The 14,158-nt window shown below is 47.7% G+C and overlaps 1 protein-coding gene across 2 annotated transcripts in view; it reads right to left on the reverse strand.

Annotated features, from left to right (window-relative positions):
- DIP2B (disco interacting protein 2 homolog B) overlaps positions 1 to 14,158 on the reverse strand; it is a 206,762-nt gene that overhangs the window by 12,321 nt on the left and 180,283 nt on the right. For both annotated transcript variants that reach the window (XM_058673818.1, XM_004598967.2), the window contains exons 24-30: positions 11,436 to 11,545; positions 11,247 to 11,327; positions 7,125 to 7,248; positions 4,916 to 5,037; positions 3,518 to 3,629; positions 696 to 805; positions 96 to 226 (exon numbers count right to left, since the gene is read on the reverse strand). In XM_058673818.1, coding sequence (XP_058529801.1) covers positions 96 to 226; positions 696 to 805; positions 3,518 to 3,629; positions 4,916 to 5,037; positions 7,125 to 7,248; positions 11,247 to 11,327; positions 11,436 to 11,545 — 790 coding nt within the window. The remainder of the gene's footprint in view (positions 1 to 95; positions 227 to 695; positions 806 to 3,517; positions 3,630 to 4,915; positions 5,038 to 7,124; positions 7,249 to 11,246; positions 11,328 to 11,435; positions 11,546 to 14,158) is intronic.

Here is a 14,158-nt window from a genome sequence, read left to right on the forward strand (position 1 = left end):
CGTTACCAGACTCAAGGAGTAAAGAAAAAGATATGATGGTTATGGCCCCAGAGCATCCCCACACATTCTGTTTTCTCTGGCTTGTCCACCCCTACCTGCAGAGACACCAGAGTGCAAAGCCAAGTCCACAGTAAGGGTCAAGGCAAATGGCGATCTGCCGAGAAGAATACAACTCACACTGGAGCTTGATGGCTCTGCACAGAGCGTTGACTGCGGAGTGGGACATCTGGAAAACAAGCACACAGCACAGCATGGCGCGGATGTCCCACAGGCAGGGAGAGGTCACCAAGGACAGCTTGGAGAAGCTCCCACTCCCCAGACACCTCAAAACGAGGCATGGCTTCTACTGCATCTAGGTCTAAATTAATGTAACATTCTGTTCATTAGTTCCCACAGAATTTTATGACTTTGTCATAAAATCTATGGTTTTGTATTGATTTTAACTTTTACTCTTGTCTGCTGGCTTTTATGCAAGGTTCAGATAAATTTCATACAAATTCCTTGGCGTAAGTTATTACAGAAGAGGTCATGGTTGTGTTTAAATATAGCAGGGACCCTTGATCCTCTGCCTGTTGGTTTCTGGTCAAGCGCGTGGCCCCCGCAACTGCAGGCCTTGGGGTCACAGCCAGCTCTGTTTTCCGCAGGCCTGGTGTTTTCCCAACGTGCAACGAGTGCACACTCGTGGACCACTTTACCTTCACTCCTGTAAGCATGCCAGTGGTGGAAACACTGAAGTCAAGATAGGCCAACATCTCGGGGGTGGGGGGCTTATAGAGCTGAGGCAGCTTCTTCCTGGGTAAATCATCTGCAATGACAAACAGACACATCAACAGACAGGCTGGGACGTGAACACACTGCTCCTCGGCAGGCTTTCTGGGCAGGCTGATGGGCGGGGCTAGCTTCCGAGCACCTAACAAGCAGCTCACACTCGCTGAGGATGTCATTGGTCAACACAGGGTACTCACAAAGGTCATGGGAAATGTGTACAATGGAAACAGTACTCATAGACTCTATTTTTTTTTTTACAATAATATATGCTTATTTTTAAATTCATTTTCCCACAAACTAAAAAAGATAAAAGAGAAAGTGCTGGCTCACTTGTCTCTCACTCTTCTTTTTCTAAAAGATTTATATATTTTCATTGGGAAGGCAAACTTACAGAAAGGAGAAACTGAGAGAAAGATTTTGCATCTACTGGTTCACTCCAAAGTGGGCACAATAGCCAGAGCTGAGCCAATCTGAAGCCAGGAGCCAGGAGTCTCCTCTAGGTCTCCCACATGGGATCAGGGTCCCAAGACTTTGCGCCATCTTTCGCTGCTTTCCCAGGCCACAAGCAGGGAACTGGATGGCAAGTGGAGCAGCCGGGACATGAACCAGTGCCCATATGGGATGCCAGTGCTGGAGGTAGAGGATTAGCCAGCTGAGCCATCAGACCAGCCCCTGGTTCATTTCTCAAACGGCCACAGTAGCCAGGGCTAGCCCAGGCAGAGTTCAGCCGCTAGGAACTCCATCCGAGTTTCCCACATGGATGGCAGGGGCCACGTACCTGGACTCAAACTGACAGAAATATAGGATGGCAGCACTGCAAGTAGTCGTTACACCAGCTATGCCACAATGGTACACCCCGACCCCCCAGCCCCAATGCTTGCTGGAAGTAACCTCATACAAGCAAGCAAATTTACATCACATAAATTTCTTTAATAAATACAATTTTACTAAGGGGTAATCTAACATGGTAGGAAGTACATTGCTGGTGTATGAATATTAGTTGTAGCTTTAAAAAAAAAAGATTTATTTATTTTTATTGGGAAGTCAGATATACAGAGAGGAGGAGAGACAGAGAGGAAGATCTTCCGTCCGATGGTTCACTCCGCAAGCGGCCGCGAGGGCTGGCATCTGCATCACAGGGCCATCAGGTCCAGCCCTGGCACTCTGCTTCCGACTCAGCTTCCTGCTTTGATACCCTGCGAGGGAGCTCAGGGCTTGGGCCCCTGCCACCCATGCGTAAGACCTTGACTGAGTCCTTGGCGTGTGGCTCCAGCCTTGCTCAGATGAGCTATTGCAGGCACTTGGGAATGAAGCAGAAGATGGGATATTTCCCAGCCTCCATTTATCTCAGTCATTGTGTCTTTAAAATAGAAGAGAATAACAAGCACCTTAAAAAATTTAGATTAAAATGTAAACACATTGAAAAACAGCATCTCAGAGGTTTGTTGCAAAGAACATGCTAAGCAGTCCGTGCTAAACGGGCAGCATGTCACGAGGGCTCAGTAACACTGGATGCCACTGTTCTCTTTGCTTTTCCAGGATGTTGTTGTTCTGCTCACGTGCTACCCTGCTTTACGTAATTTCATCTTTATAACTCCTACCTTACAGTTTTGCCCGGGTTAGTAAGTAATACTCAGAAACTAGCAGATGTTAGGATTAACGCCCTACAGGGCTGAGTCTAACACCTCCACTGTTCTACCACTGAGTCTCCGAGTAGTCGTCTTACCCTATCCACGCCCCTACCCTTCCAACATGAATACTAGCTAACACTCAGTGTTTTGAGATTTTTTTAAAGCATGCCTGTATTATCTTGCATTTGATCTTGGTAAACCTGTGAATCAGATAGGGGTAAGCAGTATTTTAGGAAAGAATCATTTCAATCAGGGACATGCTCACAATAAATAATGGAGCTCAGACAAAAACCCAGAACTTATGATCTCAGTACAATTTTGTTTCAACTACATCACATGTAGAAGTGAAGGAACAGATAATATTTTGTATGATCCAGGGCCCAGTGTGGTGGCCTAGTGGCTAAAGTCCTCGCCTTGCATCTGCCAGGATTCCATAAGGGAAGGCAGTCGAGGATGGCCCAAAGCCTTGGGACTCTGCACCGCATTAAAAAAATAATTAAAAAAATTTCATATGATTCTTCCTGCACAGTCACATCCCTCCCTTCTTTCTTTCTTCCTTTCTAGATAAATTTATTTTTATCAGAAAGTCAAATTAACAGAGAGGAGGAGAGACAGAGGAGAACATCTTCTGTCTGCTGATCCACTCCCCAAGTGGCTATAACAGTTGGAGCTGAGGTGATCTGAAGCCAGGAGCTTCTTCCAGGTCTCCCACGTGGGTGCAGGGTCCCAAGGTTTTGGGCTGTCCTCGACTGCTTTCCCAGGCCACAGGCAGGGAGCTGGGTGGGAAGTGGGGCCACTTGGATTAGAATCGGTGTCCATAAGGGATCCTGGCGCATGCAAGGCGAGGACTTTAGCTACTCGGCTACCACTCTGAGGCCCACTAATCCCTTTCAATGGTGCCAAGAAATGCAGCGATACACCACGCTGAGAGAGCCTTCAGTGCACTTGATGGGGGTCTCTGGTAGCAGGTGACAGGATTTCAGGTGTGCTTCCTTCTGTCTAGGCACATGGAACGTGCAGTGACACACTAGATGGTGTACACTCCTGCTTGAGAAGCCGGGCGGTCTCGGGCAGGGAGCGCTCCTGCTCCCTGAGCAGCCGCAGTGGTCCCGTCTTACCTGTGTCGAGGATGGTGGGCCACGTTTTCACATCCACAGCCGCCGCCGCCTCTCGGGACCGCAGCAGCCTCAGCAGGGTCTGAGTGGTGAGAATACAGGCTGCTTTGCTGACCTGGAGAAGAAGTGGGGGGCTCAGTGTGTCAGAGGCTCGGTCCTGACGGGCACCACCAGCTGCAGCTGCTAAGAACAGCCACTGCCACGACCCACACACTGAGCAGTGCCGGCCGCCACCACACCCCACGGGCCAACAAGCACACGCAGGGCAAGGAGGTGCATGCTTCGTGCCTGCATCTCTCCTGGAACTGTGCGATATGTCGTTGTCTCAGAACAACGGACTTGTTGACAACCCAAGTTATCGTTTCCAGCAGTGATTCTCAAACATTTCTCAGTTGTCATCTCAGTCTGGGTGCCACATCCCAAGACTGTAACATGGATCCTGTGTGCTGGGGCAATGAGAGAAGTCAGAAAATTGTGTGTGGAAGAGTCAGTGCCCAGGGAGGTGTGCAAGCTGGAGGGCGCCCACGGATCATGAGCCACACTCACGCAGACAGCTCTCCCAGAGTCTCTGTCCTGGCCAGCGGCACTTGGCAATGAAAGTGACCTACTTGCCATACAAACCGCACTCACAGGGCACACTCAAGAAAGCGTATCAAGACAGGTTACTCTGGCCCACTGTGAAGAATAGGAAAATGGCATTCTGCTGAATTAAACCCTGTAACACACTTATTTATGGTAAGCATGCTCTTATGCTACAGGCTCGAGTTGCTGACACAGCGGCAGCCCTGACAGACTAAGGTCGCACAAATTGCAATTCTGTGACTATCAGTCCACTGGACGTGACTGGCCTTCACTTTAAAGGACGATTAGGGTATTGCAGAATACAAGCTTACCTTTCCTCCTTTTACTCTCATGTGATAGAAAAATTTCTATCATCTTCAGAGTAGGATTTGCATCTACGGCCAAACCACCCTGAACGCGCCCGATCTCGTCTGATCTCAGAGTAGGATTCGCCTCCCATTTAATGCTATGCCAAGTGAATTTACAAAACCAGCCCTCCAGAAGTGGTCTGACATTGCAGAAAGTCAGGAGTCTGGCATTAAAAAATCAATTTATTCAGTGTATGGAAAAAGAAAAATCAGATTTATATGAACATTCTAAGCAGTGGGGAGCCCAGCTTTATGGGGCTTTTCCTCAGGTTTCACCCCCTTAGTGTTCATGAAGGAGGCATGCATGTTTGTATCTCACCACTAACCACGTTCCCAGAACACCCTCACGGGGTGATCTCAGATACACCGAGCCAAGTAAGGAAAGGCACATAACTTTCAGGAAAGCAGACTGGGAAATGAGCCAGGCTCTGCAGGTGTTCTGAGATGATGACAAGACCTAGCTGGTACTCACATCAACGATCATGCGGACCGTGGGCAAGGTGGCGGCCAGGTTCTGAGCGTGAGGCGGCCGCACGGTCACGGGTATACACCCCGCATACAGGCAGCCGTAGAACGCAGCGATCAACTCGATGCCTGCAAGACACAAGAGCCTCGTCACTGCCTAGGACCTGCCTTGACCAGCTTACTATATCCTGTGCCAGATGGAGACACGGGGCATGATTTCACAGCGGGCAGCGAGGAACAAGGAGAATACACCCAACAACTCTAAAAACAGGAATGACAAAAATGAATGAGGAGAAAGGAAACAATAAGTCAACCCTTAAGACATATCTGAAGAAGTTATTAGTAGTTCTATTTGATTTTTTTAAAGATGTATTTATTTTTATTGGAAAGGCATATCATATTTACAGAGAGAAGAATCAGAGAAAGGTCTTCCATAGACTGGTTCACTCCCCATGGGCCGCAATGGTTGGAGCTGCGCTGATCCAAAGCTAGGGGCCAGGAGCCTCTTCTGGGTCCCCTACACAGGTGCAGGGTCCCAAGGCTTTGGCCATCCTTGACTGCTTTCCCAGGCCTCAGGCAGGGAGCTGGATGGGAAGTGGACACGGCACCATATCGGATCCTGGCGCTTGGTAGGTGAGAATTTTTAACCAGTGAGCCAATGTGATTGGCCTTTTTATTTATTTTGTAGGAGAAGTAAGTAGAAAAGTTATAGATGCTGGGGCCAACATGATGGCTCAACCGACTAATCCTCTACCTGTAAGTGCCAGCAACCATTTAGGTGTCAGTTTGTGCCTTGGCTGCTCCACTTCCCATCCAGCTCCCTGCTGTGGCCTGGGAAAGCAGTCGAGGACGGCCCAAAGCCTTAACCCTGCACCCACATGGCACACAGAGAGAAAGTTGCTGGTTCCTTGCTTCAGATTAGCTCAGCTCTGGCCTTGTGGCCACTTGGGGAGTGAACCAGTGGACAGATCTCTCTCTCTGTCTCTACTTTTCTTTGTAAATCTGTATTTCCAATAAAAAGAAATAAACCTTCAAAAACAAAAAAGTTACGGATATTTAACTGGGAAAAGGAGAGATGAGGAACAACTGAGCTTTCAGAAAATATCCATAAACCACTGCCGGAAGACCTCACTCCAGCCTGGGTGCCTGGCTTGGTGTGCCACACCCCGCAGGCGAGGGGCCTCCTCAGAAGTGCTCTGGTCCCCTATCGCGTCATTCACTGACAGATGAAGACACGTGTGTGGGGGGGAGGGGCTCCCTACACCAGACACTCTTAGACACTACACCAGACACATCTTAGTGCCCATGCAAATGAAAAGGCACACACACAAAAAGACAATAAAATTAAGTCGGGGGAGGAACCACCACATAAGGCTGGGTATATGAGTGGCTGGTAAAAAAAGTAGTAAATGAAGGGACAACTATTTTACCTAAAATTTTGAATAGTTACAATCAACTCAGCAAATAATTTTTCTACCATATTTATTTATTTATATAAAAGGCAAGGTGTCAGAGACAGAGGGAAAGGGAGGGGGATGGCTGGCTGACTCCCCAAATGGCTGAAGCAGAGCAGGCTAAAGCCAGGAGCCCTACCTTAGCCCTCCCGCACGTGTGGCAGGGGTCCAGGTGTCTGTGCCGTCATCTGCTGCCTTCTAAGATGCAGCACAATAGCCAGAACTAGAACTGGCACTCAAATATGACATGTTGGCGTCACAGGTGGGGGCTTAACCCACTGTGCCAGAACACCGGCCTGCAACCAAGTAATTCTGACTTACTCTAAGAAGGCTGCTGAATTATATTAGCACATGAAAGTAGAACATAGAAATAATAGAGGACTACTAAACAATGAAGATATGAAAAATGTGAAGTCAAATGAATTCATGGACAATGCTCTTCTGGAAACAAACAGCCCCATTGTTGAACACTTTGAGAGACAAAGCATCTCTTTGAGACATTCCAAACAACAGGGAGCCAAAATTTGCATTCATGTAACATTTGCTTGTGCCAGGCACTGATGAACGGGCAGATCCCAGCGGAGCCTGCATGACACACAAGGTGGAAGATGAAGCTGGGGTCACCCCTTAGCCAGTGAGCATGGACTCTCATGGGCAGGCACACAGCCCATGTGGTCATGGCAGGGGCCAGAATTCCTATCCTCTGGTCAACTGTTGTTGAATAACGGAGCTTAAAGTTGAGTGTTCGCACTCAACACTTACCGGGTGGATAGAGCAACACCACGTTGTCTCCCGCATTCAGATGTCCCTTGTCACTGAGAACTGAGGCAATCCTCTCGGCTCGCTTGTGGAGCTGGAGGCAGCTGGCTGTGCACACCGTAGTTCCCTGTAAACAGGAGAAAGGACTTGGGGATCAAAGCTTGGAAGGCAGTAAACTGTAGGCTATCAATTCTCACGAAAAATCCCATCTCAAAACATAGATGTGAGTTTTTTTTAAATATCCTGACAGAATCCAGGATTTGAAATATTAACTTAAATCAGATACATTCATTCAGCCCTTCTTGTTTAAGGTAGCATGAAAAATAGAGGAACTGACACTGTCGTGTATTGAGTTAAGCTGCTTCTTGCAATGCAAGTATCCCATATAGGGGCTGGCTCATGTCCTGCTGTTCTACATCTTTCCAGCTACCTACTAATGTCCTGCTGCAAAGCAGAGGAAGGCAGGTCCAGTGACTGAACCATGCAGCAACTTGGAGACCTGGAAGAAGCTCTTGCCTTTTGGTCTGGCCCAGGCCTAGTCACTGAGGCCATGTGGAGGTGTCAAACAGCAGATAGATTTTTCTCTCTGAAACTCCTTCAAACAAAGATTTTAAAGCAAAAGGTTCATTCTATCTCATTTATTCTTCTTTAAATATTTATTGGGAAGGCAGTATTACAGAAACAAAGAGAGAAAAAAAGATTTGCTTCCAATGATTCCCTCCCTAAATGGCTGCAATAGCCACAGTTGAGCTGATCCAAACCCAGGAGCTTCTCCCGGGTCTCCCACACAGGTGCAGGGTCCCAAGGCTTTGGGCCACGCTCTACCTGTTTCCCAGACCACAAGCAGGGAGCTGAGTGGACATGAACTGCACACATTTGAGATGCCGGTGCCTGCAGGCAGAGTGGCCAATTGAGCCATCATACTGGCTCCTCTTTATTTATTTAAAAGGCAGAGTTAGAGAGATCTTCCATCTGTGGTCCACAATAGCCAGAACAAGACCAATCTGAAGCCAGGAGCCAGGAGCCTCTTCTGGGTCTCCCAGGTGGTACAGGGTCCCAAGGCTTTAGGCCATCCTCAACTGCTTTCCCAGGCCACAGGCAGGGAGCTGGATGGGGAGTACAGCAACAGAGACTTGAACTGGCACCCATGTGGGATACTGGTGTTGCAGGCATAATCTTACCCTGCTAGGCCATGGTCCTGGGCACAAATTAATAAATGGGTCTTATTAAAAATATATATATATATATACAAAGTTTTGGATTTTCCTTGGAGGAAATAAGAGTGGACTGAATTAATGGAAATAAAGTAATGAGGCCAGAGAAATGAAAGTTGCTGGATGATTATGCTCAATTGCAGCACGTAAAACAAACCTGGCTCTGTATTTGCTAAGAGTAAAGCTGTGAGTAAAAACAGTAATCAGAATCCATTAGTTAAAAATAAACTCTAGCACCACGACGTGGTACCTTAGTGGCTAAAGTCCTTGCCTTTCATGCACCAGGATCCCTTATGGGCACCGGTTCTAATCCCGGCGGTCCCACTTCCCATCCAGCTTCCTCCTTATGGCCCGGGAAAGCAGTTGAGGACGGCCCAAAGCCTTGAGACTCTGTACCTAGGGTCTCAAGAAGAAGCTCCTGGCTCCTGGTTTTGGATGGACTGTTTTGACTGTTGTGGATGCCTGGGGAGTCCACCAGTGGATGGAGGATCTTTCTGTATCTCCTTCTCTCTGTAAATCTGTCTTTCCAATAAAAATAAACAAATCTTTAATAAATAAATAAATAAATAAACTCACGCTTGGAGCCTGGCGTGATGGCTCAGTGGCTAAGTTTCTGCCTTGCATGTGATATAAATTTGCCTTGCAGATTGACAGAGCGAAGGGGAGAAAGTAATGGCTGAAGTATTTGTGTCCCTCCTACCTACACGTAAGACAGCCTGAGTTCAGCTCATGACCTTGGTCTGACCCAGCCCAGCTGTTGTGAGCCTTAGGAAAACAAATCAGCAGAAGGGAGGTCGCACGCTCGCTAGCTCTCTCTCACTCTCTCTCTCTATATATATATCACTGATTCATTTATTTGAAAGACACAGTTATACAGAGAGATGGAGAGAAAGATCTTCCACTTTGTTGTTCATTCTCCAAATGGCTAGAACAGCCAGGTTGGACCAGGTCAAAGCCAGGAGCCTAAACCTCCACCCAAGCCTCACACATGGGTGGCAGAAACACCTGTGCCATCCTCGTGCTTCCCAAGCTCCCTAGCAGTGAGCTGGATCACAATTGGAGAAGCTGGGACTCACATGGCGCTTACGTGGGATGCTGGTGAGGCAGCACTGTACCATAACCCTGGAACCTTCTTTTCCTTTTAAATACATACAAACATACGTAACATAAAAAAAATAGTAGATTCTGAAGCCAATTAGGGTTCAAGTGAAAGTAAATAGTTAAAGTCCCAGCTCTGTTACTCATGATTCCTTTGGCTCCTGTGCCTGGACTACCTCAGCCTTGTCATAAGCTGTGAAATGCAAAGATCTTCAATAAGGACTGAATTCTTTGCATTTCACATCCTATTTTCCCACTTAGACATTATGGCTAAATATTTATTTTTTTATAATCAAATATTCTTTCACACTGTTGTTTGGAATGGCTATGTGTTATCTGATCATGTTTATGTGCCATAATTCATTTAGCTAGTTTTCTGTTGGACATTAGGTCAGGGTTATATTTGTTAAGACCAGTTATTTTTCCTTCCTTTTTTAAAGATTGATTTATTTTTATTGGAAAGGGAAATATACAGAGGAGATACAGAGAGAAAGATTTTCCGACCACTGGTTCACTCCCCAGGTGGCTGCAATGGCTGGAGCTGAGACAAAGTGAAGGCTTTGGGCCGTCCTCCACTGCTTTCCCAGACCACAAACAGGGAGCTAGTTGGGAAGTGGAGTAGCCAGGACATGAACTGGTGCCAATATGGGATGCCGGCATTGTTGGCAGTGTATACTAATCAGGCACAATGCCAGCCACAAGATCATTTCTCTTTTTGGTTCATGGCACAGCAGCAAACTAAAGCTCAGTAAAAGCAACATCCTTGGAATCGGTAGATGACTGCTAATATGTCTGATGGGCTGGGATAATCCAAGGTAAACTATTAGAATATACAGAATGAGGGGTAAGCATTGTTATGCAGCAGGTTAAGGTGACACTGTTCCCACTGAAGCACAGGTCAATTCCTGGCTGTTCCATTCCCCATGCAGCTCCTGCTGATGCACCTGGGAAAGCACAAGTGACTAGCCCCTGCTCCCATGTGGGAGAAGGGAATAAAGCTTCTGGTCCATTGTTGCCATTTGGGGAGTGAGCCAGTGGATGGAAGATCTGTGTCTCTCCCTCTATCTGTTACTATACCTTTCAAATAAATAAATAAAGATACGTATTTTTAAAAGTAAATGGATGGCCCAGTGCAGTAGCCCAGTGGCTAAGGTCTTGGCATTGCATGCACCAGGATCCCATATGGGCGCCGGTTCTAATCCCAGCAGCCCCATTTCCCATCCAGCTCCCTGCTTGTGGCCTGGGAAGGCAGTCGAGGACAGCCTAAAGCTTTGGGACCCTGCACCGTGTGGGAGACCTGGAAGAATCTCCTGGCTCCTGGCTTCGGATCATCTGAGCTCTTTCTGTTGTGGCCACTTGGGGAGTCAACCAGCAGACAGAAGATTTGTCTGTCTCTCCTCCTCTCTGTATTATCTGACTTTCCAATAAACAAAAATTTGAAAAAAAAAAAAAAAGCTGTCATCAAGACCATCAATATCCCACTTTACAAAAATAGTCAAATTGGATAAAAAGCTATAATGACATAATGCATTCCACCCATGTGTCTGCCTTTGTAATTCCATCGTAGATCCCATTATTCTTATCAGAACTGAGTAAAGAGCTCTCTTGGTAATACAAGACAGCATTAAATACCAAGGCAGGTCGGTCTCCCTTTCACCCTGGTGACTGCACTGTTTACCTCCTGCTCTGAGTGAGCAGACGGCAGTGATTCTTCCCTCAGAGGTGGCAACACTGGTTTACTGATGAAGATCCGGAGTGACTGAAATGCTTCCACAGCATTCAGGCTATTAGACACACAATAGAACTGTAATACCTTGGCATTTAGCAGCATGAAGAGAACATGGTCGGGAGTAGCCTGCGCTCGCCACTGTAAGATCTCTGCCAGAAACTGGTGCTGCGGTTGTAAAGGAGAAACAAGACTCAGGTCGGTGACTCTGAAGACGGTGACCAAGCGTCCCCCGTCCGTTATGCGCTGTGAGCTCAGGTCAACAGGAACACTCACCTTCCTCACTAGGTCGTTCTCTTCAATCTGCCCCAGATCCCTGCCTGCTGCTTGTGCTATGCGCTTTCCAGCAACCAGGTTCCCGACCATCACAGAGGCAGGGCCCACACCTGCAAGTGAAGACAAACGTCAACCCTCTGCGGAGGTAAATTCAAGCTACAGGTCCACAGTGCATTTCCAGACCAACTCAAGCTGGTTCAAATAATCCTTCACCTTGGCCTGGGGAGCGAAGCAGCAAACATGGCGCTGAGCTGTATAGACAAACACAGACTGTAGAAATGCTAGGAAAAACGAGACAGAACAAGGGTAACCAGCAGGCCACGGCGGCTTAGGAACTTGCTCAGTTATCGTTCTGAAAAGGTGACATGTTGCGTTCATGGGTTCCTACATTTAAACAATTTCACCTGATCCATTCATGATATCAGCCTAGAAGACATTGCAATAGTAATGAGTACCTGATTTGGAGAGAAATCTGCTAAGAACAATAAGTTAACCAGGCTTATGAAAAGGGAATAGTAAGGGGCTGGCACTAGGGTGCAGCAAGACAGCTGCTGCCTACAATGCCAGCATCTTCTAAGAATGCTGCTTCGAGCCCCAGCTGCTTAGCTTCGGATCCAGCCCCCTGATTATATGCCTGGGAAGGAGCAGCAGAGAACCAAGCACTGGGGTTCCTGCCACCACGTGGGAAACCCAGACGGAGTTCTGGGCTCCTGCCTTTGGCCTGGCCCAGCCTGAGCCACTGGCCATTTGTGCCGTGGACCAGCACACAGAGCATCACTAACTGTATTTTTCAAGCAAAAAAAAAAAAAAATTAAGTGATGACGAAATAAAGATTGTCAAACATTCCATGTGATAACTGGCTTGGACTCTTCAAAAACATGAATGTCTTAAAAGATGAAATAAATTTGAGAACCTCTTCTTTTCTTTTAGAGATTTATTTATTTTTTTATTGGAAGTATTCTCTCAGATATACAGAGAAGAGAGATGGAGAGGAAGATCTTCTGTCTGCTGATTCATTCCCAACAATGGCCAGTGCTGAGCCAATCCGAAGCCGGGAGTCAGGAACTTCTTATGGGTCTCCCACGTGGGTGCAGAATCCCAAAGCTTTGGGCTGTCCTCTACTGCTTTCCCAGGCCTCAAGCAGGGAGACGAGTGGGAAGTAGGGCCACGGGGATTGTTACAGGCACCCATAAGGGATGTTGACAAGTGCAAGGCGAGGACTTTAGCTGTCAGGCTCCCATGCCGGGCCCTGAGAGCCTCTTACTAAAGGACATGATAACCATACGTGACCCTGACTGGATACTGGATTTTGAAAAACCAGCTATAATAAAGAAATGTAGAAATTTGAATATGAACATTTAATTATCAGATGGTGGCATTATATTAAGTTTACATTACATTAAAAAAAAATGTTTCATTTATCAATTTGAGAAGCAGAGGGCTCCAATCTGCTGGGAGATCACAATGGCTGGGCCAGGGCCACAGACAGCAGAGGACTCAATCAAGGCCTCCTTTGTGCGTGTCAGGGACTCAAGCATTTCCGCTGTCACCTGCTGCCCACCAGCAAGTACACTGGTGGGAAGGCAGAACTGGGAGCTATAATTGGGAATCAAACCCAGTCACTCCCCGAATATAGGCTTCTTAACAACTGGGTCAGACCCTCCCCACAAGGTTAAATTTCTTACTAGAATGGCATTATTGTGATGCTTGTTACTGCTTTAAGATCTATTTTTATTGGAAAGTCAAGCAAGAGAGAGAGAATCTTCCATCTGCTGGTTCACTAACCAAATGGTCACAATAGTCACAGCTGAGCCCATCTGAAACCAGGAGACAGAAGCCAGGAGCTTCTTCTGGGTCTCCCACATGGCTGTAGGGTCCCAAGGACTTGAGCCATCCTCCACCTCTTTCCCAGGCAGCAGGGAGCTGAATGAGAAGTGCAGGCCAGACCAGCCAGGTTAGGCTAGTCCATAGCACATACTGACATGAGCAAGAGCCAGGACAGGGTGCAAGCCAGGTTGGGTTGGACCACAAGCCAGTCTGGGTTGGACTATAACATCCACCATTTCACATAAGGTGTGGGTGTAGGCCAGGCTGGGCTAGGCTGTTGCACCTGCTGGCAAATGCTGAGACTGGGGGCAGCCATATCAGACGGGGCTACAGTGCCTGCTGGAATGCACAAGACCTGGTCTGGGAGTGGGCCTGGTAGGAGAACTTCAGGGACTCCCTTGCTGTTCTATAGCTTCCATTGAGGAATGTGAGAGCTGGGACTTGGGGTGGGCTGTTCTGGGGTGAGCCAGGCTTGGCTAGGCTGCTGCAACCACTGGTATGCAAGAGAGCCAGAATGGGTGCAGGCCAACAGGGCTAGGCTGCAGCAACTGCTGGCAAGTGCCAGGACTAGATGCAGGTCATGTCAGGCTGGACTGCAGTACCCTAGACCGCTTAGGAGGAGGAAATATGGGCACTCCACTGCTGGGCTGTGGCTCCTATTTGGTGAGCATTAGTGCCAGGGATGGGGGCAGATCAGACTGTGAAGGCAGTAGTACCCATTGCTATAGGTGTGGGTTGGGTCTAGCTGAGCTGAGCCTTAGCACCCATCAGTATGCATGAGAGCCAGATAGGATACAGGATAAACTGGGCTGGGCTGCAGTACATTCTGGCACATGCAAAAACTAGGGCTGGGTGTGGGCCTGGTGGGGCTTACTGGGGGATACCCTGACTAGGCT

This window comes from Ochotona princeps, chromosome 15 (genome assembly GCF_030435755.1).
Source record: "Ochotona princeps isolate mOchPri1 chromosome 15, mOchPri1.hap1, whole genome shotgun sequence".
Lineage (NCBI taxonomy): Eukaryota > Metazoa > Chordata > Mammalia > Lagomorpha > Ochotonidae > Ochotona > Ochotona princeps.